The sequence below is a fragment of the Coregonus lavaretus genome (assembly GCF_964263955.1).
Source record: "Coregonus lavaretus genome assembly, chromosome: 39".
Taxonomy (NCBI): Eukaryota; Metazoa; Chordata; class Actinopteri; order Salmoniformes; family Salmonidae; genus Coregonus; species Coregonus lavaretus.
In genome coordinates this window covers 24,211,247-24,236,546 of record NC_140026.1, presented here as the reverse complement: position 1 = coordinate 24,236,546, position 25,300 = coordinate 24,211,247, and the positions used below count along the sequence as shown (strand labels likewise).

At 43.1% G+C, this 25,300-nt stretch overlaps 1 protein-coding gene across 1 annotated transcript; it reads right to left on the bottom strand.

The window, feature by feature from the left end:
* Positions 1-43: 43 nt before the first annotated feature.
* LOC311112807 (mitotic spindle assembly checkpoint protein MAD2A-like) lies at positions 44-11,063 on the bottom strand. Its single transcript, XM_084155944.1, has 5 exons — positions 10,906-11,063; positions 10,447-10,593; positions 5,755-5,875; positions 5,312-5,415; positions 44-2,276 (listed from the first exon to the last, which is right to left on the bottom strand). Exons 1-5 carry the CDS (start codon positions 10,967-10,969, stop codon positions 2,104-2,106), a joined length of 609 nt encoding a protein of 202 aa, XP_084012070.1. The 5' UTR covers positions 10,970-11,063; the 3' UTR covers positions 44-2,103.
* Positions 11,064-25,300: the final 14,237 nt, after the last annotated feature.

Here is a 25,300-nt window from a genome sequence, read left to right as displayed (position 1 = left end):
TGCTATGTCATCTGTGCAAACAAACATTGGATAACGTCATACTTGTCTAAACAACCATTTATTTTACATTTACAGAGATAATATCTAACCAGGCCTACAACTTGTTACTCCGCCACCTTCTGGGCAATTGCAGTAGTAACACAGATGAGACTTGAGGACAATCAAATGGATCCTTTTATATATTTGAGGAATATTTCTTAAAAATACAACACATAAACCGCTAGCTTTTAAAACAGAGAGGCTCAGAACTGGATAGATCACAAGGAAAAATGTACGCAAAATGGATCAGTGACCACTTACAGGCAATATTTACATCAAAGCAGTGAGCCAGGAAGAACAAAGCATACCGATACACAGAGAAAAAGACAGGACAGAATAATCAGTATAAAGTATTCCAACCCCTTGACTTTTCCCACATTTTGTTACGTTACAGCCTTATTCTAAAATGGATTACATTTGTAAAATATCCTCAGCAATCTACACACAATACCCCATAAAGACAAAGCAAAAACATTACACATTTTTGCAAATGTATTACAAATTAAAAACTGATACCTGATTTACAGTATTCACACCCTTTGCTATGTGTCTCGAAATTGATCTCAGGTGCATCCGGTTTCCATTGATCATCCTTGAGATGTTTCTACAACTTGATTTGAGTCCACCTGTGGTAAATTCAATTCATTGGACATGATTTGGAAAGGCACACACCTGTCTATAAGGTCCCACTGTTGACAGTAAATGTCAACTGCATTATCGAAGGAATTGTCCTTAGAGCTCTGAGATGTCGAGGCACAGATCTGGGGAAGTGTACCCAAAAATGTCTGCATCATTGAAGGTCCCCAAGAAAACATCATTCTTAAATGGAAGAAGTTTGGAACCACCAAGACTTTTCCTAGAGCTGGCCATCCGGCCAAACTGAGTTTTACAGAAGGAAAACCATCTCTGAAGCACTCCACCAAATCAGGCCTTTATGGTAGAGTGGCCAAACGGAAGCCACTCCTCAGTAAAAGGCACATGACAGCCCGCTTGGAGTTTGCCAAAAGGCACCTAAAGACTCTCAGACCATGAGAAACAAGATTCTCTGGTCTGATGAAACCAAGATTGAACTCTTTGGCCTGAATGCCAAGCGTCACGTCTGGAGGAAACCTGGCACCATCCCTACAGTGAAGCATTGTGGTGGCAGCATCATGCTGTGGGGATGTTTTTCAGCGGCAGGGACTGGGAGACTAGTCAGGATGGGGCAAAGATTAACAGAGAAATGTACAGAGAGATCCTTGATGAAAACCTGCTCCAGAGCGCTCAGGACCTCAGACTGGGGTGAAGGTTCACCTTCCAACAGGACAACAACCCTAAGCACACAGCCAAGACAACGCAGGAGTAGCTTCGGGACAAGTCTCTGAATGTCCTTGAGTGGCTCAGCCAGAGCCCGGACACGAACATCTCTGGAGAGACCTGAAAATAGCTGTGCAGCAACGCTCCCCATCCAACCTGACAGAGCTTGAAAGGATCTGCAAAGAAGAATGGGAGAATCTCTCCAAATACAGGTGTGCCAAGCTTGTAGCGTCATACCCAAGAAGACGATGCTGTAATCGCTGCCAAAGGTGCTTCAACAAAGTAAAGGGTCTACATACTTATGTAAATGTGATATTTCCGTTTGTTATAAATTAGCAAAATGTAAAAAGAAAAAAAAACTGTTTTGCTTTGTCATTATGGGGTATTGTGTGTAGATTGATGAGGGAAAAAAAACAACTTAATCAATTTTAGATTAGGCTGTAACGTAACAATGTGGAAAAAGTCAAGGGGTCTGAATAGTTTCTCGAAGGCACTGTATTTAAAGAAAGATATGAGAGAGACATGAGTTGCGAAGGGAGGAGAGGGCAGTGTAACATTTGTTTTCATATCCATTGTGCCGTTTGAGATTGCAGTCTGCGACTCCAAACTGACTCATCTACAAATCACCTTGCATCCTAAATGACTACCGAGTATGACTTGTAGATCAGTTGTAGTCAATCCCCAACATGTCTATAGTACGCAGCAGGGGAGAGGAGGCAGTGAGAGTTAACTATGTACAGGGGGGGGTCGTAGGTTAGCGGTCTGGTTCTAGGCTGAGTCGGTCCTCTTGTAGGCCACCATGCTATTGACCTTGTGGATAGAGGTGGTGAAGGAGCGCAGGCGAACCTCCTCCGACTGGTCAATGATCTGGGGGCCCGACTCCTCCCACTTGTCCGGCACTTCCAGGTCCTTGTCAGTGTAGACGAGGAGGTCAAAGGCACCTGGGGAGAAAGGTCAAGGGTTATCAAGGCGCACCAGGCAGCGTTGTCAAATGTCCGGCTAGAGTAAACCAGCCATAAAAAAGAAACCCATTTTAATGCCGTCACGTATAGGGTAATGCTTTTTTAGGGGGAGGGGGGAGTGCCCAATGCCATTAACACCACATGGAAGTGACTGCAATAATTATGCAGAGGAATGATAGCCTACTAAGTAAACATTGGCTCTTTGCACAATGCACGTCTCCCTCTGCCGATCTGCCTTGTCAATATTCTCGATCGATTTATTTTGCCTCTTGTATGTGCCTCCAGTAGTTAGTTAATTAACTTAATTTTCACTGTTCTTATCATTTTTAAGGTAACTACTTGACCAGGCATTAGAGGGGGAAGAAAAATAGTTTAATCTAAATAATCCTCATTGGTGGATTTGCATGACATTTCTGTAATTTCTCTTTAGGGAGAATAATCTAGCAAAACATAAAATACCAGAAAACTTCACTGCGTGACAGACAGTAGAGAGATGTGACTGAAAGAGAACTTGAACCAACCTCCATGCATAGCTAAAGTGATGTATACGGATCGTTCTATAACCTAGTGAGGATTTCCTACACTGGACAACTAAACCCAGTAAAAAAAGAAACGTCCGTTTTTCAGGACCCTGTCTTTCAAAGATAATTCGTAAAAATCCAAATAACTTCACAGATCTTCCTTGTAAAGGGTTTAAACACTGTTTCCCATGTTTGTTCAGTGAACCATACACAATTAAATAAACATGAACCTGTAGAACGGTCGTTAAGACTAACAGTTTACAGACGGTAGGCAATTAAGGTCACAGTTATGAAAACTTAGGACACTAAAAGAGGCCTTTCTACTGACTCTGAACAACACCAAAAGAAAGATGCCCATGGTCCCTGCTCATCTGCGTGAATGTGCCTTAGGCATAATGCAAGGAGGCATGAAGATGTGGCCAGGGCAATGAAATTGCAATGTCCGTACTGTGAGATGCCTAAGACAGCGCTACAGGGAGACAGGAGGGACGGCTGATCGTCAGTGTTCTGCCATGGCCAGCGAAGAGCCCGGATCTCAATCCCATTGAGCACGTCTGGGACCTGTTGGATCGGAGGGTGAGGGGCTAGGGCCATTACCCCCAGAAATGTCCAGGACCTTGCAGGTGCCTTGGTGGAAGAGTGGGGTAACATCTCACAGCAAGAACTGGCAAATCTGGTGCAGTCCATGAGGAGGAGATGCACTGCAGTACTTAATGCAGCTGGTGGCCACACCAGATACTGACTGTTACTTTTGTTCAGGGTCACATTATTCAATTTCTGTTAGTCCCATGTCTGTGGAACTTGTTCAGTTTATGTCTCAGTTGTTGAATCTTGTTATGTTCATACAAATATTTACACGTTAAGTTTGCTGAAAATAAACGCAGTTGACAGTGAGAGGACGTTTATTTTTAGTTTAGTAACAGCTGTTGATAAATCATTGATAATAATCTGCCTTTTTTAAAATAAATAAAAATATAATTTTTATGTCATTACATTGCGATATAAGGGGGAGGGTCATCGCTTTATCCAATAAAATTCACAAGTTTATTTTAAACCCGTTTAATCCTTTATCATAGTTGGTGTCTTGACAGATTTGTCCAAAATCGTGTGACAAAACATTACTTTTCTGCCCTTGCATTTATGTAGTAAATTGACGTTATAACATATTAAACCATTAAATCAGTTAAATTAGACATTGAATTTTAACCCTGTAAGAATCCTGGATCTAGCTGTCGGACAGTTTTTTGTATAGCGATCTGATAAATGCAGTGCAACTATGGAACATTGTCTCCTTATGTTATGGGCTCAAAGCTGTTTTCATGGGCACACAAATCCAAAAATAATAAATGTGATTGCAAAAACGAATGCTTCTACCCGATAGTCATCTTACCTTGATACTTAAAACCTAAATCGATCCTGTCATTAACGTGGTTCTTCAATAATTATGAAAAATACTTGTTGGATGCGCATTTGGTGTCCAGCTGAGATTTTCACACATCTGATCCAGGACTGATTTTTTCTCTCGAATGACAGTCAAGTTTCGAACAGCTGTTGTTGCATCTGAAAAAATGTGTTCGCGAGGAATGTCCAGAATATTTGTCTCATTCTTTACGCTGGTGAAGACAGTGGTTCCTGGATCCACATTTGATCTAATATCCCTTGCAAATTGATGTTGATCATCTGTTGTTGTCTGCTTGACTTACAGCAGGGTCTCGTTAGATTTAACAGATAAAGTATCAAGGTAATGTGTTCATGTTTTTGTGCCTCGGATCGGACACCGAGAGTCCACTGTGCACAATTGTGTAGGATAGACTATTGCACAACACCCAACGCTATTCCTATGAATTATTCTGGATATAATGACAAATTACATAGCCTAGTGGTAATGAAATAACATGACAAATACATTTTGCTTTCCCTGTTACACTTGCAATTTTAAACAATACAAGGGGCTTGATGTAGCCTACTTGAACTTGAAGCTCAGAAATTCAAGTACTGGAATAGGCCTACCTTCAAAAATCAGACATTTCCTCAATTTGGTGCTTGAAAAGTCCTTGTAATTATTGTAGCCAATTTATAAGTTCTCCTGCTCCCTTATAATTACAATTAAGTGCTTGAAAGAGTCCCTGAATGTCCTTGAATTTGACTTGCCAATGTCTGTATGAGCCCTGCTTAAAGGATGTATAGATCTAGGGCCATTCTGTTGTATAGGTGGAGTTATGGGTCAATTCACTTTTATTCCTCAAAGTACACATGTGGAACTGCATGAAAATCATTTTATTTTTTGTTTCACAATACTTTTATCCCAATGTCACACATTGGCCTCATTATTTCTAGAAAGACCCACATAGGATATTTGTTTTCATCAGGATATTTTCTGGCACACAATGTGCCCGGCAATATTTTGGTTTCTTTGCCTTTTTGTATTTTTATTGGCCAAAAGCCGGCAATTAACAACTAACGGCAACACTGGTTCACACACACGGTACTCACAGGCAGTCTCCAGCAGGGGTAGGAAGGTGACAGTGGCGGTGATCTGTCTGATGACAGAGCGAATCTCATCCTGGATGGACTTGATGGATTTCTCCCTGGGAGCACTGAGAGAAGAGATACAAAAAGACAACACATTTACTCTCAATGTCAAACCATACTGCACTATTGCACCAAGTGGTCTGGCATGACTTAACCTTGTCCTAACTGCAGCGGTCTGCATGATAGGAAAAGTCAACATTGGAAAGCGGTGAAATAGCAAATGCAACAAAATAGCCAAAGGGCATTAACTGATTACCTCGTCATAAAAAGTACCCACATTCTCAAAGTATGACAGTGTTCCGAGTAGCCTGGTGAGAAGTACCAGAAGGCTACATATAGTCCACCATGTTCAAAGTAGTGTAGTGTGTGGTAGTCAGGAACACTGCTGGAGTATCTTCCATTACCTGATCTCCTTGGCACTCTTGTCACACTCAATGTCAAACTGCCACCTCTCCAGTACCTCGTTGGTCTTCAGACATGTGATCACCAGCACCAGCTTCTGCACTGTGCAGTCAAACAGCCACTCTGCAACACAGAGACACAAGTTACACACCCAACTACAGTAAAAACAGATATACTCTGAGGGAATGAAAATGGAAAACAATGATCAAGATGGGGAAAACCAATAGTCTGGCTGATACCTAACTCAAAGTCTTCCTGACTTCAGTCACTTTTTGACCGCACCCCTTTTGATTTGAGTTAAACTTTCCATACATAGAAGTGGACTTGACTTTTCGGACCTAAACGCCAAAACGTTCAGAAAATAAAGGTGCTCAACGTTGACCCATTTTGCACACCCCACGATACCATGAGGCATCCGTCTTCTTCATTGGAAAATATTAAACGGGTGAGTTTGAGATCATTTAAAACTTTACAAACAGGATTGCCACCCATACACAAAAATGTATGCACGCATGACTGCAAGTCGCTTTGGATAAAAGCGTCTGCTAAATGGCATATTATTATTATTATTGTCAAACAATTTCTAGATGAACCCCCCATTTTTTTTAAACCTTAAAAACGTCAATTATCTTTGCGTAAACCAGATGTAGGGTTTTCAGCCATTACACTCGCCCACATTTGGCTCTGTGTAAACTACAATTTTGATGCTGTGTTTTACAGTTTAGAATAGCGCTGGGCAATATTACATTAATTGGATTCATGTTTTTGAGCAATATTCCAAAATTCCTAAAGTCTATCGCAATAATCTATTTATTTATTTTATTGCCGTTTCTATCTGCTTCTTCTCACGTTGTCTTTTTGGTCTTGTCTCCTTCGCTCCTTCTGTGCTGCATGCATCTTCCCATTTACACCAGAGATCTACATACACTACATGACCAAAAGTATGTGGACACCTGCTCATCAAACGTCTCATTCCAAAATCATGGGCATTTACATAGAGGTGGTCCCCCCTTTGCTTTCCACTAGATGTTGGAACATTGTTGCGGGGACTTGCTTCCATTCAGCCACAATAGCATTAGTGAGGTCGGGCACTGATGTTGGGTGATTAGCCTTGCTCGCAGTCAGCGTTCCAATGAATCCCAAAGGTGTTCGATGGGGTTGAGGTCAGGGCTCTGTGCAGGCCAGTCAAGTTCTTCCACACCGTTCGACAAACCATTTCTGTATGGACCTCGCTTTGTGCATAGGGGCACAGTCATGCTGAAACAAGAAAGGGCCTTTCCCAAACTGTTGCCACAAAGTTAGAAGCACAGAATTGTCTAGAATGTCATTGTATGCTGTTGCGTCAAGATTTCCCTTCCGTGGAACTAAGGGGCCTAGCCCGAACCATCATTCCTACTCCAAACTTTACAGTTGGCACTATGCATTGGCGCGTTTCCACTGCTCCAGAGTCCAATGGCGGCGAGCTTTACACCACTCCAGCCGACACTTGGCATTGCGCATGGTGATCTTAGGCTTGTGTGCGGCTACTCGGCCACGGAAACCCATTTCATGAAGCACCCGACGAACAGTTCTTATGTTGACGTTGCTTCCAGAGGCAGTTTGGAACTCTGTAGTGAGTGTTGCAATCAAGGACAGACGATTTTTACGTGCTTCAGCACTACTGTTCTGTGAGCTTGTGTGGCCTTCCACTTCGCGGCTGAGCAGTTTTTGCTCCTAGACGTTTCCACTTCATAATAAACAGCACTTACAGTTGACCGGGGCAGCTCTAGCCCGGGCAGAAATGTGACGAACTGACTTGTTGGAAAGGTGGCATCCTATGACGGTGCCACGTTGAAAGTCACTGAGCTCTTCATTAAGGCCATTCTACTGCCAATGTTTGTCTATGGAGATTGCATGGCTGTGTGCTCGATTGTATACACCTGTCAGCAACAGGTGTGGCAGAAATAGCCAAATCCAACGATCGAATGATCATTACACAGGTGCACCTTGTGCTGGGGACAATAAAAGACCACTAAAACTTGCAGTTTTTATCACAACACAATGCCAATTGGCATGCTGACTGCAGGGATGTCCACCAGAGCTGTTGCCAGAGAACTGAATGTTAATTTCTCTACCTTAAGCCACCTCCAACATCGTTTTAGAGAAATTGGCAGTAGGTCACACAGGTGTACGGAGCACACTAGATAGCTAATTAGCACAAGTGGCCGCCTCTGTCTTCCGTAAACAAGCACTGTAGCATGGAGATATGGCCGAGTGGGAACACTAACCGTAACTCAATAAAAGGTGTGTAGTAGTTTGGTTGTTTTCCCTCTTGCCGATAAGCATTTCCAAAACAGTACCGCAATCGATGCGTGTTAACGTTTAGAGCAAGCGTCGGGGGTCTTAACAAAACTCCCCTGGTCAGAAGTTACTATCGTCAATAAGCACTAAAGTAGTTTGCGTCTATGAATGGGGTATACAAAATGGGCCAACTTTAAGCACCTCTATCACTTGAATGTTTTGGCATTCAGGTCCAAAAAGTCACTTTCTGACCACTTCTTCCATGGGCAAATACTGTATGTATGGAACGTTTCATTCAAATCAAAAGGGGTGTGGTAAATTTTTTTGAAATCAAATGGAACATGCTTATTTTTTTGTCTGCATGATGCCTCGATAATAAAGCGGAAGTGCTTTTTTATTGATTGGTTCTCCTCTGTATCGATCACCCAAACACCAACCGCACACAGCCCCCTAGCGCAGCTCCCTTCCAATACAACTGCTGGATTTACAAATCCAAACAATGCATGAGAACCAATCAAAGAACAGCACATTTCTGCATGAATACTGCATTTACAATGGAATCCTGTCCAGACTAGTGTCACAGACAGGCTAGAAAATCAACACACCAAGTTGTGAAATATGACATCTTATTTGACTGTTGTGAGAAATAACACATAGGGCTAATAGCCACACAAGCGACTGTAGTAAAGGCCAGGTATAAAGTCAAGTGCTGTATCTTATATGCAGTGGCATAAGTACTTAAGTAACAATACTTTAAAGTACTACTTAAGTCGTTTTATTGGGGGGGTATCTGTACTTGACAACTTTTAGTTTTGCTTCACTGAATTCCTAATGAAAATAATGTACTTTTTACTACACACATTTCCCCTGACACCCAAAATTACTCGTTATATATTTTTATGCTTAGTAGGTCAGGAAAAGTATCCAATTCACACACTTATCAAGAGTCATCCCTACTGCCTCTGATCTGGCAGTAGAGATGCTTCGTTTGTAAATGTGTCTGAGGGTTGGAGTGTGCCCCTGGCTAGAGGTCTGTGACAGGACTGATTTATTCATCCTGCACCTGCAGCTTTCTGTCCGACTCCAACCCACTACCGCAAGAACAGATCCCTAACCCAACCGCAGTCCCGCAATATTAATTCAGGCATATGTGACGACGCAGCTCACTTGCCAGCCATGGTCACAGCAATGTTGTGCCCTATTTCAATGTGCAAAAATAACCTTTAAAAATGGTTTTAAAAACAGTGATTCTCACGTGGCCCATTATATTGGGCTATCGGTATTACTGGGCTATATCAGCGAATACGCTAGATGTAGTTTGAAGAGTTCTTCAATTACGGTCCTGGAGGGCCGAAACACTTCTGTTTTTTATTTCTACCTGGTAGTTAATTGCACTCACCTGGTGTCCCAGGTCTGAATTAGCTCCTGATTAGAAGGAGAGGATGAAAAACAGAGGTGTTTCGGCCCTCCAGGACCGGAATTGAAGAACCCTGCCTTAAGGGCAAATCAAACAGTTTTGACCATTCAGACAATTCACATGGCCAGGAATCAGATTTATATCAAGCCACATTTATTCAGACTGCAGGAAAAAGTACAGATTCGAATCGGATATCCAAATAAATAGGATTTGATTAACTTCAAACTGCCAATGTGAACAAAGAGAGGAGGTAGGATACTTAACTTGAAGCAGCGAATTCTGTGTGTGAATAATGCACCAAAGATGTGATTTTAATACAGTAGGTATGCTAACGCATAGAATGCAGAAAGACTACAGTTTCCAAATAATCTGCGGGACAAAACAAATATTTTCATTCCAAAATTGTCTGATCTGATCGCCCGCTTCCAGCCGCTGCATTACAAAATGCCGACCGCGCCTTAATGATCTCTGTTGACCCCTGGCTAACCATAAATAAAAACGGCAGGTAGGGCGGCAGGTAGCTTAGTGGTTAAGAGCGTTGTGCCAGTAACCGAAAGGTCTCTGGTTCTAATCCCCGAGCCGACTAGGTGAAAAATCTGTCGATGTGCCCTTGAGCAAGGCACTTAACCCTAATTGCTCCTGTAAGTCGCTCTGGATAAGAGCGTCTGCTAAATGACAAAAAAAATGGTGCCGTCTGGCTTGCTTAATATACGGAATTTTAAATGACTTATACTTTTGAAACGTTATTATATTTAAAACCAAATAATTGTATACTTTCACTCAAGCCGTATTTTACTGGGTGACTTTCACTTAATTTTCTATTAAGGTATCGCTACTTTTACTCAATAATGACAATTGGGTACTGTTTTCTGAGTTAAGATCAGAGATAAGATCACTGTACTGTCTGATAAGATGGCAGTCCTTGACCCCTGCCCCCCCATATAACGTTCTGCGCATGTGCTAAATTCAATTAAATTGCGTTTATTTCATTCTGTACCTTTGAGTTGAGATACCACGTTGGTCAGGTAGTTCTTCAGCTTGGTGTCAGTAGTGAGTTGAAGACTCATGTCATACTGGGTGACTCGGGAGAACGTCTCCGGAGGGTAGATCCCTCGCTGGTACAGGATGCTGTTGATACCGAATGCTGGGAGAAAGACAACGTAGTTAGCTTAACGTTACAGCCAACCACACAGGTAGCTAACGTTAGCTAAAACTAAAAGTAGCTATGTTAGCTAGCTAACTTAGTTACAAAATACACGATGTTATTAACTAAGATTAAAGCAAATACATTTACAACGTATGGCCGTGCACAAATGCGGATGTGGTACCTGAAAACAATGTTAGCTAGCTTCCACAAAGACAATCATCGCCATGTTATTCATGCTGCATGCCTTTCCTTTTTTTTGATCAAACGCAAAAACGGCCAAAATAAAACCAAGTCGGTGCAAATACTTACAGAAAAACTCGGCCACAAGCTCAGCGCTTCCTTTCAGGGTAATACCTTTCAGTGTGCTCGTCATCTTTGAACTATTTACTTATATCCTTTTATTGTATTGTATTTTCTCATCAGATCTTTTTACCCGCCGCCCAGTTTGAAATTTGTCAGCGTTCGACTTCCTGCGCATGCCTTTTACCCACATGTCGCATTGTTGATGACGTTTCAACAATGTTGGTTTTTTACCCTAGAGGGCGATGTTTCAGTAGATTTAGAGATTTACAAACTTCTGCAGGTAATTTCTCATCCATGCCATTATATAAGAAGCCTCCAGACATAGCATATTATGTTATGACAATTACATGCTTTTCTAATCTAAAATACTTAATAATAAGGCCCAATCAGCAGTTACAACAATAACAAAGCCACTGTTTCAGTAAAAAGCTGAGGGACGGGGCTGTAGAAATGTAATCACTCAAATTTACAGACAGCGCTATGGATGCAAGGACTGATCATCCATGATATCAAAATCATAGTTTTAACCATGTTTTGAGGCTATACAGTGTTTGTTTACATTTACTTTGTTTACAAAAATTTGAGTAATGGGTCCCCCCTGTAGCTCAGTTGGTAGAGCATGGTGCTTGCAACGCCAGTGTTGTGGGTTCGTTTCCCACGGGGGGCCAATATGAAAAAATTTATGCACTCACTAACTGTAAGTCGCTCTGGATAAGAGCATCTGCTAAATGACTAAAATGTAAAATGAGTAAAACAAGCTTGTACTTTGGGTTCTGATGGGGTACGACAGTTAAAAACTAAGCTCATGAGGCATTTATAAGTTATATTTTTCAAGAATCAATGGGTACATATCATTTAATTTATAAGTCCAATAATGGATGTAGCAACTGCTGATTGCTCCTTTAACCATTATATTTTTTTATAAACATGTTCTTACTCTAGTCTATTTCAACACTATTATCATGTACTGTCTAATTCATAGGCCACTACAAAATCATTATGACTTTCAGGGTTTGAGGTTTTACTATCTTCTTCATCATAATTATTTTTTAAAGATAGCAATAATGCTACTGGGAAAAGTTATGTGTGAATATGAAAGGATCCCATTAACCTTTACCCTCTCACCAGCTGCCTGCCTTTGACCACCACTTTCTCTTTTTTTCATTTTAGATGAGCTACAAAACACCATCAAGTCAAAAACCATATGTGCAACAATCTTACATTTTTCCAGCGATAACTATATCATCTCCCAGATGTCACGACACTGTTGAGGAATAATTTCACACCTGAAAATGTGCTGTTGTCTATGGAAAGCACTCTCTTTCCTGCCAATGGTACTGTAGAAAACTATAAAGGCTATAAGCCTAACAGTGAAATCATCTGTTGCACAGTACTCACACATTGGTCATTGAAACATGTATTATCCCTACCACAGGCATGATGTTCTCATTCATCATCTTATCAAACAGTTATGAAAGTTCTGTGAACGTCCAGACAAGGGTAAAGAACACAAAAGCCCATCAACTAAATGCAGGATTTAAGAGGTGTAGAATACACCATAGCAGGGTTGTGTTTGTGTGTAAAATATAGCCAATAGCCTTTCCCAAGTCCTGGTACTCCCCGGTGCAACAGCAAAGCATACCTAGCCTTGGATCAAGTACAGTACAGGAGAAGGAGAAGACCTTGTAAAAGCCTAAAGTGTACCAGATGACTCTCATAGTGTTGAAGGGGCTGCAGACTAGTTTTGGCCTCACACAGGTTAGCTGTGACAAGGCTTAATTTTCCAATATGTGGAGGTGTGATGAATTGGGCCAGGAGTTTTTCCTGCCCATGTGACTGAATATATGGTCTGGATTTTTTCCTGTTCAGGTCATGTGGTCAAGAAAAACTCCTGGCCCTATAGCCACTACATACTGTATATACACTGAGTATACCAAACATAAGGAACACCTTCCTAAAATTGAGTTGCAACCCACCTTTTGCCTTCAGAACAGCCACAATTCGTCGGGGCATGGACTCAAGGTGTCAAAAGCGTTCCACAGGGATGCTGGCCCATGTTGGCACCAATGCTTCCCACAGTTGTGTCAAGTTGACTGGATGTCCTTTGGGTGGTGGACCATTCTTGATACACACAGGAAACTGTTGAGCGTGAAAAACCCAGAAGTGCTGCAGTTCTTGACACAAACCAGTGCCTGGCAAGCCTGGCACCTACTACCATAACCTGTTCAAACGCACTTAAATGTTTTCTCTTGCCCATACACCCTCTGAATGGCACACACACAGTCCATGTCTCAATTGTCTCAAGGCTTACAAATCCTTCTTTAACCTGTCTCCTCCCTTTCATCTACACTGATTGAGGTGTATTTAACAAGTGACATCAATAAGGGATCATAGCTTTTACCTGTATTCACCTGGTCTGTCATGGAAGAGCAGGTGTTCTTAATGTTTTGTATACTCACTGTATATATTTTCTTAATAGGCCTACGAATGCAACAAAGTCCTTAACTCTCACATTTCTGTTTGATTTTGGACAAAGTCTCTGCTTTAAATTAGCAAAAATTGGATACTTTTCCATTGACAATAAAATAAAGGTTGGTGGTCCTCCCTATGGTCTTTAACAACAGTTTTCACCAAGCTTGGTCCAATCCCATCAATCTAACTGTTCAGTCATTTTATCCAAGGACCTCAGCATCAGTGTTACATTTCACAAAAGAGACTGTGGTTATACTATTTCTCTCTTTTGGGTGTCAGCAACTCTTTTGAATGGCTTACTTGCTTTGAGTTCAGTTCCCAGTACCACTAGGCCTAAATTACTACAATTTTATCGTTGTAGAAATAACACCTCACACCCCTGCTCTCACACACAGCAACAAAACATTATAACAACATAATTCAAGTATAATAACTCCTCTTCTACATGCAAATGTTTATAATGACAGATTCTCAAAATAAGTACTATTTATTTAATACTATATCAAGTTTGGCTACCGCTTATTTTGTGAATCAAAACGTTAAAACCCACCAGCAGATGCCATGCGAGGTGTGAGGTGTTAGGTTTGAGTGCTGATGTTACGCTGTCAACATACAGTATGATGAAGTGTTTGTAGCAAATTCATTCTCCCAGGTCTTAGCAGATAGAGCGAGAGAGAGGACAGAAAGGGGGGTGGGGGGCTACTATCCCTTTAGTGACGGACATGTACACTTATCCTCCTGGCACTTTGCCTGTATTCCCTAGTGTTCCATAAACAACAGCTGGAGTTGAGCACACACACACACACACACACACACACACATAATGATTTATTATGTCATGTACGCACACACACACCACCGGATGTTTATGCCAGGCCTATAGCCCTGTCAGAGTTGTGTATGTGTGTCAGCTAACGCTTCTCTGATTAATGATGGTCACTAAATACGATCCAGTGTCGGACTGTTAATTACCTATAGGTCTCTCTTTTTCAAACAAGCTTTGTTAAACACAGGATAGTAACGGCTAATGCATAGAGTGTGTGTTTTCTGTTTAATGGTAACCCAGCTAAAAATTCTAGGGAGAGAGAACGTTTTTGTAATGTTACCCATAATGTTCCCCTAATGTTTGAGTGTCCAGTTTTCCGTTAGGGGAACATTTTATCCTAGCTAGCAAAATAATTCTGGTAAAATAGTTTTGGTATTAAAGTTAGGAGAACATTCCCTTAATGTCAAGCAGAATTTATCTAGAATGTGGTTAAAAATATTCTCAGAATATATAACATTAATGTCCTAGACACGTTTTATGGGACGTTGCAAGAATATTCCTGTGTCCAGTTTTCTGAAGGTTAATGTTCTAGACACGTTTTATGAGAACGTTGCAAGAACATTCATGTGTCCAGTTTTCTGAGGGTTAGGAGAATATTCCATCAACGTCCCACCAAACAGACATTGAACACACATACTGTAACTATCCTATCAAGCTCCTTTTCCTATTTTTCTCCATTCCAAAACAGATTTCTCATGCTTCGTCCCACACTCTCTTCCCCAGTGAAACACGATCCCTCCACTTGCAATCGATGGTTCCAGACCATCTCCTTGTCCAGGCCACGTTATGTCTCGACCTTGCCTTTCCTGTCACGGTGCACAGCGGCACGGCTGTGTTTTCTTACAGGACCAGTCAGAGGGCAGCTGGCTCGCTGTCTATATGAGACTCTGTGTGGAGAGGCCTGCTGGGTTTATATAGCCAATCTAGCATTTTTCTTTTCCATATAGTTTACAGCCACTGGAACCTGTCTATGGCTAACTGTTGTGAATGTGGGGTGTATGCCCAAAGGTCTGGTAGAATGAACTGTGGGAGGATGATCCAGCAACTTTCCCTTTGCTGTCTGTGCATGCCTGCCTGCCGGCCGCTCTCTCTTTCTCTCCTCCTAATCTATCTATCCATCTCAGTCAGCCTTATCATCAGAAGGCTATCCTCCCATGATGCACCAATGTTATTGTTTACACCCGTATAGTCGGTTAGCCAGATGTATTATGCTGAGCCCATGAATCTGTTGACGACCACTGTAAACTTTGAATACTCATGACAAACACATATGTTGTGTTGTGCTTGTAGGGGTACGAGGAGGAGTGTGTGTGTGTGTGTGTGGTGTGCACGTGTGTGTGCACGCGTGCATATGCGTATACGTGTGTTTGCATGAGTGTGTGTGTGCGTGCGCATGTGTGTGGGTGTGTGTTTGTTTCACTCCCTGGCTTTGGCACAACTGTCCCGTTGCATCCATCCATCCATCCTTTGCAGCCCTGACGCAACCAATAACACAACTCATCTGGTTCTGTTTATCCCTGCTGAGTGTGGATGCGTATTAGTAGATTCCCTGTTGTTTTGGCATTGCAAAATAGCCACTCTCCTGAAAACACGGACTGGTACTGGGGAAGTTTATGTGTCGAACCACGGACCGCAATCCAACACCCAACATAGGTCATACTGGTAGGGGAATGATGCAATACTGTTCAAGAAAGCACTGTATGAGATTGTGTATGTGTTTATATTTATGTGTATTAGGTGTTTTTACATGTTTCATTACATGTCAAGCATCAGACCAGTACCTCATACACGTCTCAGACACACGTCTGCAGATCCATCATGCCCAGGGGCCCATGCACACACACAGTCCTGTGTTATCTTTACTGTTGTAGCGCACCTTTGCCGTGTGTACTATCCAATGAGAGAGGCCATAAGTTGAGGTAAAAAAGCTATTTTCAACAGGGTTTATGTATGGTGAAAGAGGGTCAGTGTGCCTGGGTGAAAACAGTGCTCATTCATCTAGTGTCAGAGCTTGTGTATGTGTGTGTGTGTGTGTGTGTGTGTGTGTGTTGAGGCCCACTGATTACAGCCCGAGCTCAGCTACCTCACTTAATACACCTCCACCTGGACCAGAATGGAGTGGGGCAGCTAAAAATAGACCCAGCGGCCACAGTGGGCTTCCTTTGTGTGAGGTGGGGATCTTGTTAAAAGCAGGGAGGAAAAGACCGTATATATAGCCCCCGCTCTGACCCTCCTCCGCCATGCGCCACTCCAGAGAAGGGAAAAGGAGACTGTATATATATATACTTTTTTTATGGTTGGTCCATCTCCTTCACTCTCTTGGGGCTCTATTTTAACAAACCTAATGCAATGGTAAATCTTAACGCTAGTGGTAGGGCTATATGTCTGGGGGTGTGTCATAAATATTTTTGCTATTTTCATTGCGGGAATTATGAGCGCAATAGCTGGTGGTGGCGCGAAAGGCCTGGGTTTTGATACATTAATTAATTATAGGTGTGATGAGGGCTTGACACTCACTGGCCAATCTATGTGTTTCATGGCTTAATACTGCATGCCATTGTCTCAAGGTTACTGCCAGTCTCTAGTGACGGTCTTTGTGTTGTCATCCACTCCAATTCGGCTGGGGGCACAGAATATTCTCTTCCTAGTCCATTGTGGATTAATACAGTTTATTAAATAGCATAGGCTACAGTAAACGAGTAACAGCAACAGTATAGAAGAACATCCAGTGTTTGCTCAATATGTTTGGAGTGTCAACATGTTGGGAATTGGCTTCAACGACTAAGCTTTTATGTGTCGCACTTCTCCTCAAATAAAAAATACTATGCTCCCGTAAATTGTACTATATGTGTGAGGCACCTTCTCAATAAGCAATATATAGCCTAGGCCCACCATTGATGTGGTGTTATAGGAATGAATCATTTGAATAGCCTATGTTTGGAGTAGCGTGTAACCAGACAAGATTCGCTCTTTGAAAGTGTGGACACCTGATTGGAGTAACATATGCACTGCAGGTGAATTGTGAATAATGGAAAAGCATGATGATAAAAGCCTCACGAGTAAATCATTTAGAAACCTTTTATGGATAGGCTACTTGGCTAATGCATGGCCAGGATAAGACATACACCAGACGTATTGCTGTTGAACCAGCTTTCGTTATTGTAAGTTAAAGGTAGCCTATAAGGGCTATGCTTGGTTTTTAATCAAATGAAACGAAATGGGAAAAAACATTTGTTTTTATCTTTCTAAATACAAGGTTTACGGGCACAAAATGCACACCTCTCTTGTTCAATTGGCATATGGGCACAATGCGTCACGGCTGGATAGGCTGCGCTTCTGGTGTCAAAATCCATGCCATAACCAACCGAGTTACTGCTAAACCAGCTTTTGGTTGGTCTTAAATATCCCCACCAGCGCTGCCTGGAATTGGCACTTTGCCGCACGTTTTTAAGGACACACCTCAGATATTGCCACCCTTCCCACTTCAGCGCAAGCGAGCTCATATAAGACAGGTAAACTACCAATCCTGGTGCAATATCTGAGGTGCAGATTACAAATGAGTGTGCGTTTGACAATTGCGCTGGCTAATAGCCAGCTGAACATAGAGCCCTTGGTCTCTTCCTCTGCCTCTTACTCTCTTTCTTTGGATTTCAACACCTCAGTGTGTATTTTGCTGAAAAACTGTTTTCTTCCCGATGACTATCTCTCTCTCTATCTTTCTCTCTCTCTCTCTCTCTCTCTCTCTCTCTCTCTCTCTCTCTCTCTCTCTCTCTCTCTCTCTCTCTCTTCTCTCTCTCTCTCTCTCTCTCTCTCTCTCTCTCTCACTCACACTCTCTCTCTCTCTCTCTCTCTCACTCTCTCAATCTCCCCCTTTCTCTCTCTCTCTCTCTCTCTCGCTCTCTTTCTCAGCCCCTCATTCTCCCTACCTCTCCAGTTCTCCCCTCAGTCTGCACTGTTTGAGCTTGCACAGCAGCCCCTGTTTTCGGGTGAATGGGGAATGAGAGGAGAAAATGTATTCCTCCCCAGATGGCAGGTAAACCCTTGGGCACCACGCTCACTGATGCCCAGGCCACATCCATCAAGCCAATAAATCCCAAATGGGAAACATGGAAGAGCGGCGGTTTTCCATTTCATCGGTCCGGGACCGGCACCCTGTTTCTCTCACCCACAGAGACAGACACAAGGTTTACTTTAGGTTCACTGCATGGGAGCGGTTAGAGTGGTAGGAACTGTGTATGGAGAAAAAGCGAGAGGGAGAGAGTGAGGGAGAGAGAGGGGAGAAAGAGAGGCAGAGATAGAGGGAAAAGGGAGAGGGAGAGGGAAAGGAAGTGAGAGGTAGAGAGAGTCTGGTTTACATGCTAGGTTAACTGAGAAACATCTGTCCAGTGGTATGACCTTTCACCTCTGTGAGTTGATAGGGGTCACAGACAGGAAGTGCTGCCTGGGTGAGTGGTGTTGAGTGAGGGGTGGAAACCGTTCCACCACAAACACATACTGTATGTACCTGTTATGGTCTTTAAAGGTGCAGTCTGGGATCTTATGCACAACAAATTCGAAAACATATTGTACAAATTGGATGAATAACATATCATACAAATGGCTTTTTTCATCTTCTGTAACATATCATACGAAATGGATGACGTAGTACACAATTGGTATATACAAAAAACAGGGACCCATTTTGGCACGTGAGCACCACTTTTAAAACTACTGTCTGAAATTATAAAAAAGTTCTGGAGCATCATTAAAAGAGAGGAGAGAAATTAGTGAGAATAAGATACAGAGAGGGGGAGGGAAAACGAGAGAAACTATAGGAGGAGAGTGCAAACAGCAAACTGAGTGAACAAACCCAAATCTCCACACCATTCCAATCAAATAATATATCCGATGACAACCTTGACAGTACTTTGTGTATGTGTCACAGTTGAGCTGCGGTGCGCGGCAACGTCACACAGACCCGCACGCCACAGGAACGGTTAAAATTTACAACGTGGTAACACCATGTACACAAACCACAACTACCTCTCCTTTATTTTGGCACGGTTGGGGACTGGGGCTCCCGCTGGTTCTGCAGGATACTTTGTTGTATAGATCACCGTCTGTGTGTATGCTGCCTACCCTGGCGGCCGTCATACAGGCAGCAACTCACATAGTTTTACCATGCAGTAATCTCTTGGCTGGACACGCCAAGCGCTCACTTTACGCTCTCTTCCTAGTTCAGGGCTTGGCATAGACAGTGCAAGGCCCACCACGCCTTTATAGTTCTGTTCTGGTACACCGAGAAAAGAAGAACTGTGGGTGGTTCTTGGGTTGAGGAGAGAGTGTGTGGGTGGGTGTTGGGCTGGGGTTGTGTGTGTGTGAGGTGGAGGAGGAGGATTAGGAAGAGGGTGGAGGATAGTTCCCATGTGGGGGACATTTAGAATGGGTGACAAAAGTAAATGTTACAGAGTTTACCCCAGCTGACTCATCACTTTACCCCTCTCTTTTTACGTCATCTGTCTGTTTCTCATCACTCATTTTACCTTCACTCCTCTCTCTCTCTCTCTCTCTCTCTCTCTCTCTCTCTCTCTCTCTCTCTCTCTCTCTCTCTCTCTCTCTCTCTCTCTCTCTCTCTCTCTCTCTCTCTCTCTCTCTCTCTCTCTCTCTCTCTCTCTCTCTCTCTCTCTCCTTTATTGTTCTACCTGTTGTCACTTGCTCTACCATCTTGTCCTTTCAATTCAGCTGTCTTACCCCTCTCCTCTAGCCCCTCTCCTCTAGCCCCTCTCCTCTAGCCCCTCTCCTCTAGCCCCTCTCCTCTAGCCCCTCTCCTCTAGCCCCTCTCCTGCACGTTTGCTTTTCTTTCCTCCCACTTCTTCATGCTTATTTTCCATCGTTTCCATACTCTCTTCTCCCTCCTACTGCTGGAGTGGAATCAGGACCTCAGGACCCACCTGGAGCTCCAGACATCGCTACTCAGCCAGGAACAGCGCTCTCTCCCGCACGCGCCTGCTCTCTCTCTCTCTCTCTCTCTCTCTCTCTCTCTCTCTCTCTCTCTCTCTCTCTCTCTCTCTCTCTCTGTCTCTCTCGCTCTCTCTCTCACTCTCTCTTTCTCTACCCCTCTTTCTCTCCTCTCTCTCGCTCGCTCTCTCTCTCTACCCCTCTTTCTCTCCTCTCTCTCTTTCTTTCTCTCTCGTTCCTTCTTTCTCACCACCTCTTTCTCTCTGCCTCTCTTTTATGGGGGCCCATGTTTGTTTATTTGTTCTACTTTATTTGTTTATTTTTTCTACTAAGAGAGAGAGGAGGGAGAGAGAAAGAGAAAGAAAGCAAGAGAAAGAGGGAGCTCCTGAGATCCCAGACATTTCTGAAGAGGAGAACAGAAGCTCCAGACCAAAGGGAAACACTGGGCCAAGAGCCAGTAGTACACTGTACGCTCCAGTCTTCAATAGTGACCCTGAAACGTCTTCCCTATCAATCAATATATCTCTCTCTCCTCTGCCTTCTTATGCAAGGTAGACGTACAAATTGGGTGGTTTTATCATCTCTAAAGCTAGACATGTGACATGTGCCAAGGTACAGTTTTTAGAGTCTTGCTTTGGAACTCACCATGATGACTGTCCGGTGGGGACTGCTGGCGAAGGGTGTTGCCCTAATTCATCGTACACAGAGAGAAAACAGGTCTTGTTGATACAGTCATTCGAGCCAACTGGATAACACATTAAGCACTTGCCATGCTAACTGGAGCTGTGCTCTGCACCAGCTGTGCACATGGCCAAAATCAACCAAGCTGAAATAACAACACAAGCCCCCTAATAGAGGTCGCATAGCCGTATCGGGAAGTGATTTACCTGAGCCGAGAGCCAACTTATTTATTAACCAGTCAACTTTGTTTAGGATATTGGGTATTATTTCGATAGGTTGTTGATTTTAGTGGAGTTTTGAGTTCCAGCGACAGCCTATGACATAATGAACCAATGGAGGCTATGTGTGTTAGCGCGTGTCGCAATCCTACCTGTTATTCAACACAAGAGCCCTATTCTCTGCCAATGGCTGGCCCAGACATGTTAAGAGGTCAAAGGTCAAAATTGGCCTCAGATAGTCCTCCAATCAGACCACAGTGAACTTCTCCCTCAAGCTACTGAATCATCTAGCTCTGTTTGTGTACTGTGTTGTCTTGTGTCCTTTGTCCTTCGTGTCTTCTTCTGCCCTTCCTCTCCTCCTCATCCTTCACTCTTTCCCTTCCATATCATCCTCACTGACTTGGTCAGATTCTTATCTCCTTCATGTGAGAGTACAAACCAGACATTACATGATCTAATATCGTCTTTGGTTTGTGGTTTGTTGGTTGAAAGCCCCGACTCTTGTTTTGTCTCGTTGTGCTTTTTTGCTCCAGCAGCATTTGCAATGCAATCTCCTCAGCTGTGTTGTGTGTTGGGGGAGAAGAGACGAAGACGAGATGAGGGAGATGAAACAACTGATCCTGCTAAACTCCGATCAGATAACACCAACATGGGTGTCCACTTAGCAGGCATGCCTTTCACTCAACACCTAGTACCTGAGGGGGCAACCAGACTGTCTGGAAAGAAATCAGTCTGTCCTTTTCATCACCATTATCAGCACTCTTAAGGTGTCAAGTCAAGTCGCTCTCTGCTGCTATCTCTGTGTCCATCTTCCTTACTACTTATGCACCGCACCCCGGAAATCTTGTTTTAATAAAGCTGAATAAAATAGAGTTAGTAGGTCTATTGGGGAAATAACTACCTCACTGTTGGCTTTTTAAAAGTCATGGAACACTGACCTTTATTTCAGCTATTTAATTTGCATTGGAAAAAAGGCTGACAATGCCTGATTTTGGTTGTCTTGACTAAGACTCCATTGCAAGTCGCACCTCCGAGTCCCTCTTTCTCTCCGTCAACCTCTTGGTGACAGGTGAGACTATGTGTTTGTTCTTGTCCACCACCGTAGTAACACAATCATAGCCAAGCAGGGATTCTATCAGGGAAGGGAAATAGCATACCTGAATTCACCAGAGCACGAGCAAACAAGGCCTTTTGTCTCAGCCCCGTCGGTGCGTCGTCTCGTCTGTGCTGGGGCATGTCTGAAATGCTAACAAAGCAGTAGGGAGTTGGCTGGAACAGCCACCCATCGATACAGACAACAAACCAAGCATCATTTCATAATTGTGTCTCATTAAACACCATTTACAGAGTTGGTCTACACCCTCTCACTCCCTTACACATCATAATAGCATAGCTATATTGATAACGGCATGCAGAAATAATGATATTGTAAGAGCTTGGACAATCCATACCAAAGTTTACTATTGTTTTCACTTCATTTTCTGCTCCTGACTAGAACAATATACTTTTTCTCCTCATTTTCAAATGGAGATGATTTGCGCATTTGAGGGACACAAAGCTCTCCACAAAAAAAGGCTAGTTTTTGCGCAGTCAGGCCCTTTAAATACAGGAGCAGGAGCTGGCTCATGATTTGTACTAAGAGGAAAAAAGCTCTATGTTCTTGCTGTAGTTTTTAATCAGCGTTCATTGGGAGCCCTGTAGCGCCTGCAGATCATTATAACCATAATGCTCTGTGATTGGATTTGCCAGCCATTTGGAATGGATAGCCTGGCTACGCAGTCAAGAGATCAGCTGACTGACTCATTATATTTGTCGGAGGGGTGGATAAGTTATTTCCAGATGGTCGGGTCGGCCGCTTGATCGGACCCCATTGCGTGTGATGAAGGTGCACTCTGTTGAGGTGGAAAGGATTTGGCGGAATAAAGCTGTTTCACATGTCACAGACTAGCATTGACAATCTTTTAAACCTGTCTCAGAGACTGAGCTTAAGTCACTGGGATTTGGGCTGCGCTTGAAACCTCCATATCAGTTTTTTGTTCACTCATATTGTCATGCCTGAGATCAGGTATGGCTTGACAATGATAAAAAAGTAAGCTACAGCACCATAGAAGAGTTAGCTACAGCACCATAGAAGAGTTATCTACAGCACATACATAGTTTACATTCCCTTCATATCGGCAGATCAGGGATATACACTGAGTGTACACAACCTTAGGAACACCTGCTCTTTCCATGACATAGACTGACCAGGTGAATCCAGGTGAAAGCTATGATCCCTTATTGGTCACTTGTTAAATCCACATCATTCATTGTAGATGAAGGGGAGGAGACAGGTCAAAGATGGATTTTTAAGCCATGAGACAATTGAGACATGGATTGTGTATGTGTGCCATTCAGAGGGTAAATGGGCAAGACAAAATATTTAAGTGCCTTTAAATAGGGTATAGTAATAGGTGTCAGGCGCACCGGTTTAAGTGTGTCAAGAACTTAGTTTCCCGTGTGTATCAAGAATGGTCCACCACCCAAAGGATACCCAGCCAACATGGGCCAGCATCCCTGTGGAACGCTTTCGACACCTTATAGAGTCCATGCCCCCTGACAAATTGAGGCTGTTCTTATGGCAAAAGGGGGGGGCGGGGGGTATTTCCCCTAACCCACTCTGAAATGTCTGACGCAATGACAGTACTGCTGGGTGAGTACCTTAGATCATGTGGGTCCCACTCAGTCATTGACTTCCCCAACTGTAATTTCGATGGCAACACCTGAGCATGGAGATAACATGGAGATTTGTCTCTTCTCTACCACTAACAAAAAGGGTAATTTCAGTGTCAACCCTGTTAGACAAAACATTTTGAGTGCATGGAAATATTAACATTCTGTACCTGTGCAATGTGGCCATAGGCTTTGCAGCCTTCTATAAGCAGGAAATCATGTCTAAATGTCTATAATAGTGGGTGCAGAGAGCTATCACAAAGTTGACTGGCCTATCACAGAAACTTCCATAAATCAAAAATGCTTTCCTCAAAGTCTCAGCAGGAAGCATCATTATTATTTGGCAATTTGGTACGTTTTTTCCTCTTCCACCTCCCTACGCCTTGTAAAATGAGTCATCTCAACAATGAGGCAATTATGCAGGAAGACAGCTCAGTGGGAATGTGCTGAGAGGTTGGTTCCTGGAACAGAGACCGTGGGTTGGCAGTCCCCAGCGTCTGTTTGGGGGTGGTCTACATGCATGGGCATTTGTACTTTAAGAGAGGATGATGTTTTCAATGATGCACTCATCCACCCACTTTGAGAGGTCAGAACTGTAAAGGAGGGCCAATGAACTCATGCTGAGTCACATTACTCCTCGACCGACCGGACCCACCCACGATGATGATGCAATGGCACAGGATGCAAGGAGCTCAACTGTGTGTGTGTGTGCGCGCGCGTGTGTGTAAGGAAAAATCCCCTCGGCTTTGGAAGATTGGAGGATTTTGCAAGTCCTCTTCCAAAGGAATTCGTTTAACAGCGATTTTCAGACTCAGGGGGTTAACCTTAATGACAAGGGGATTTATCCCCCTCTCATTGACATTTAGTAGACATGATGGCTCTGATGACATCATTGTTGGCCTCTGGTCAAGTTCAGTAACAACAGGAAACATTTAGTTGTTAGAACAAAATTAAATTGACTTTTGCCTATGTGTCTGTCCATGGTAGAGGTCTTCACAGGTCCAAAAGCTTGGACCCATTCCGAAATGGACCTTGGCCTTTCTCACCCGGACCCCATTTGACCTGTAGTCCATGGTGACAGAGGAAACAGTTTTGTCAGATATACCAAGATAGAGTGCACGGTCTCCTGTTCAGATACATCTCTGAAAGTGAAAGCGGGTACAGTCACCGTTTGTGCTTAGTTACATCCGAACTTGCATTGGTAGACATTCTGGAGTCATTCTGTCAACCTTGTTTGCAGAGCAGAAAATTAATTCACGTCTCAGACACCTTCTCACTGGGTCATTATGTGGGTCCATGCATTAATGCTCACTGGATCCTAGAAAGTCCCAGTCTATATTTACACACACATGCAGGCATGCACGCACATGAAAGCATGCACGAAGCACACACGAAAACACGTGTGCGTGCGCACACCACACACCACTAACACATACTGTACAACCCCACCCTCTCCTCCTCAGACACCTCTGGCCCAATTCACAAACTCACACCAGCTCTTTACATGACACTCAGTGAGAATCATAATATTAAGATTAGTTTCGTGGTACTGCTT

Bases quoted from the DNA above. Each gene is read 5' to 3' on its own strand.
- LOC311112807 (XM_084155944.1), bottom strand. From the start codon at position 10,969: ATGACGAGCACACTGAAAGGTATTACCCTGAAAGGAAGCGCTGAGCTT. The intron at 5,876-10,446 runs GTACAGAATGAA...TCTGTGTTGCAG, and splicing joins CGTGGTATCTCAACTCAAAG to AGTGGCTGTTTGACTGCACA. The intron at 2,277-5,311 runs GTGAGTACCGTG...CTTTCTCCCCAG, and splicing joins ACCCCTGCTGGAGACTGCCT to GTGCCTTTGACCTCCTCGTC.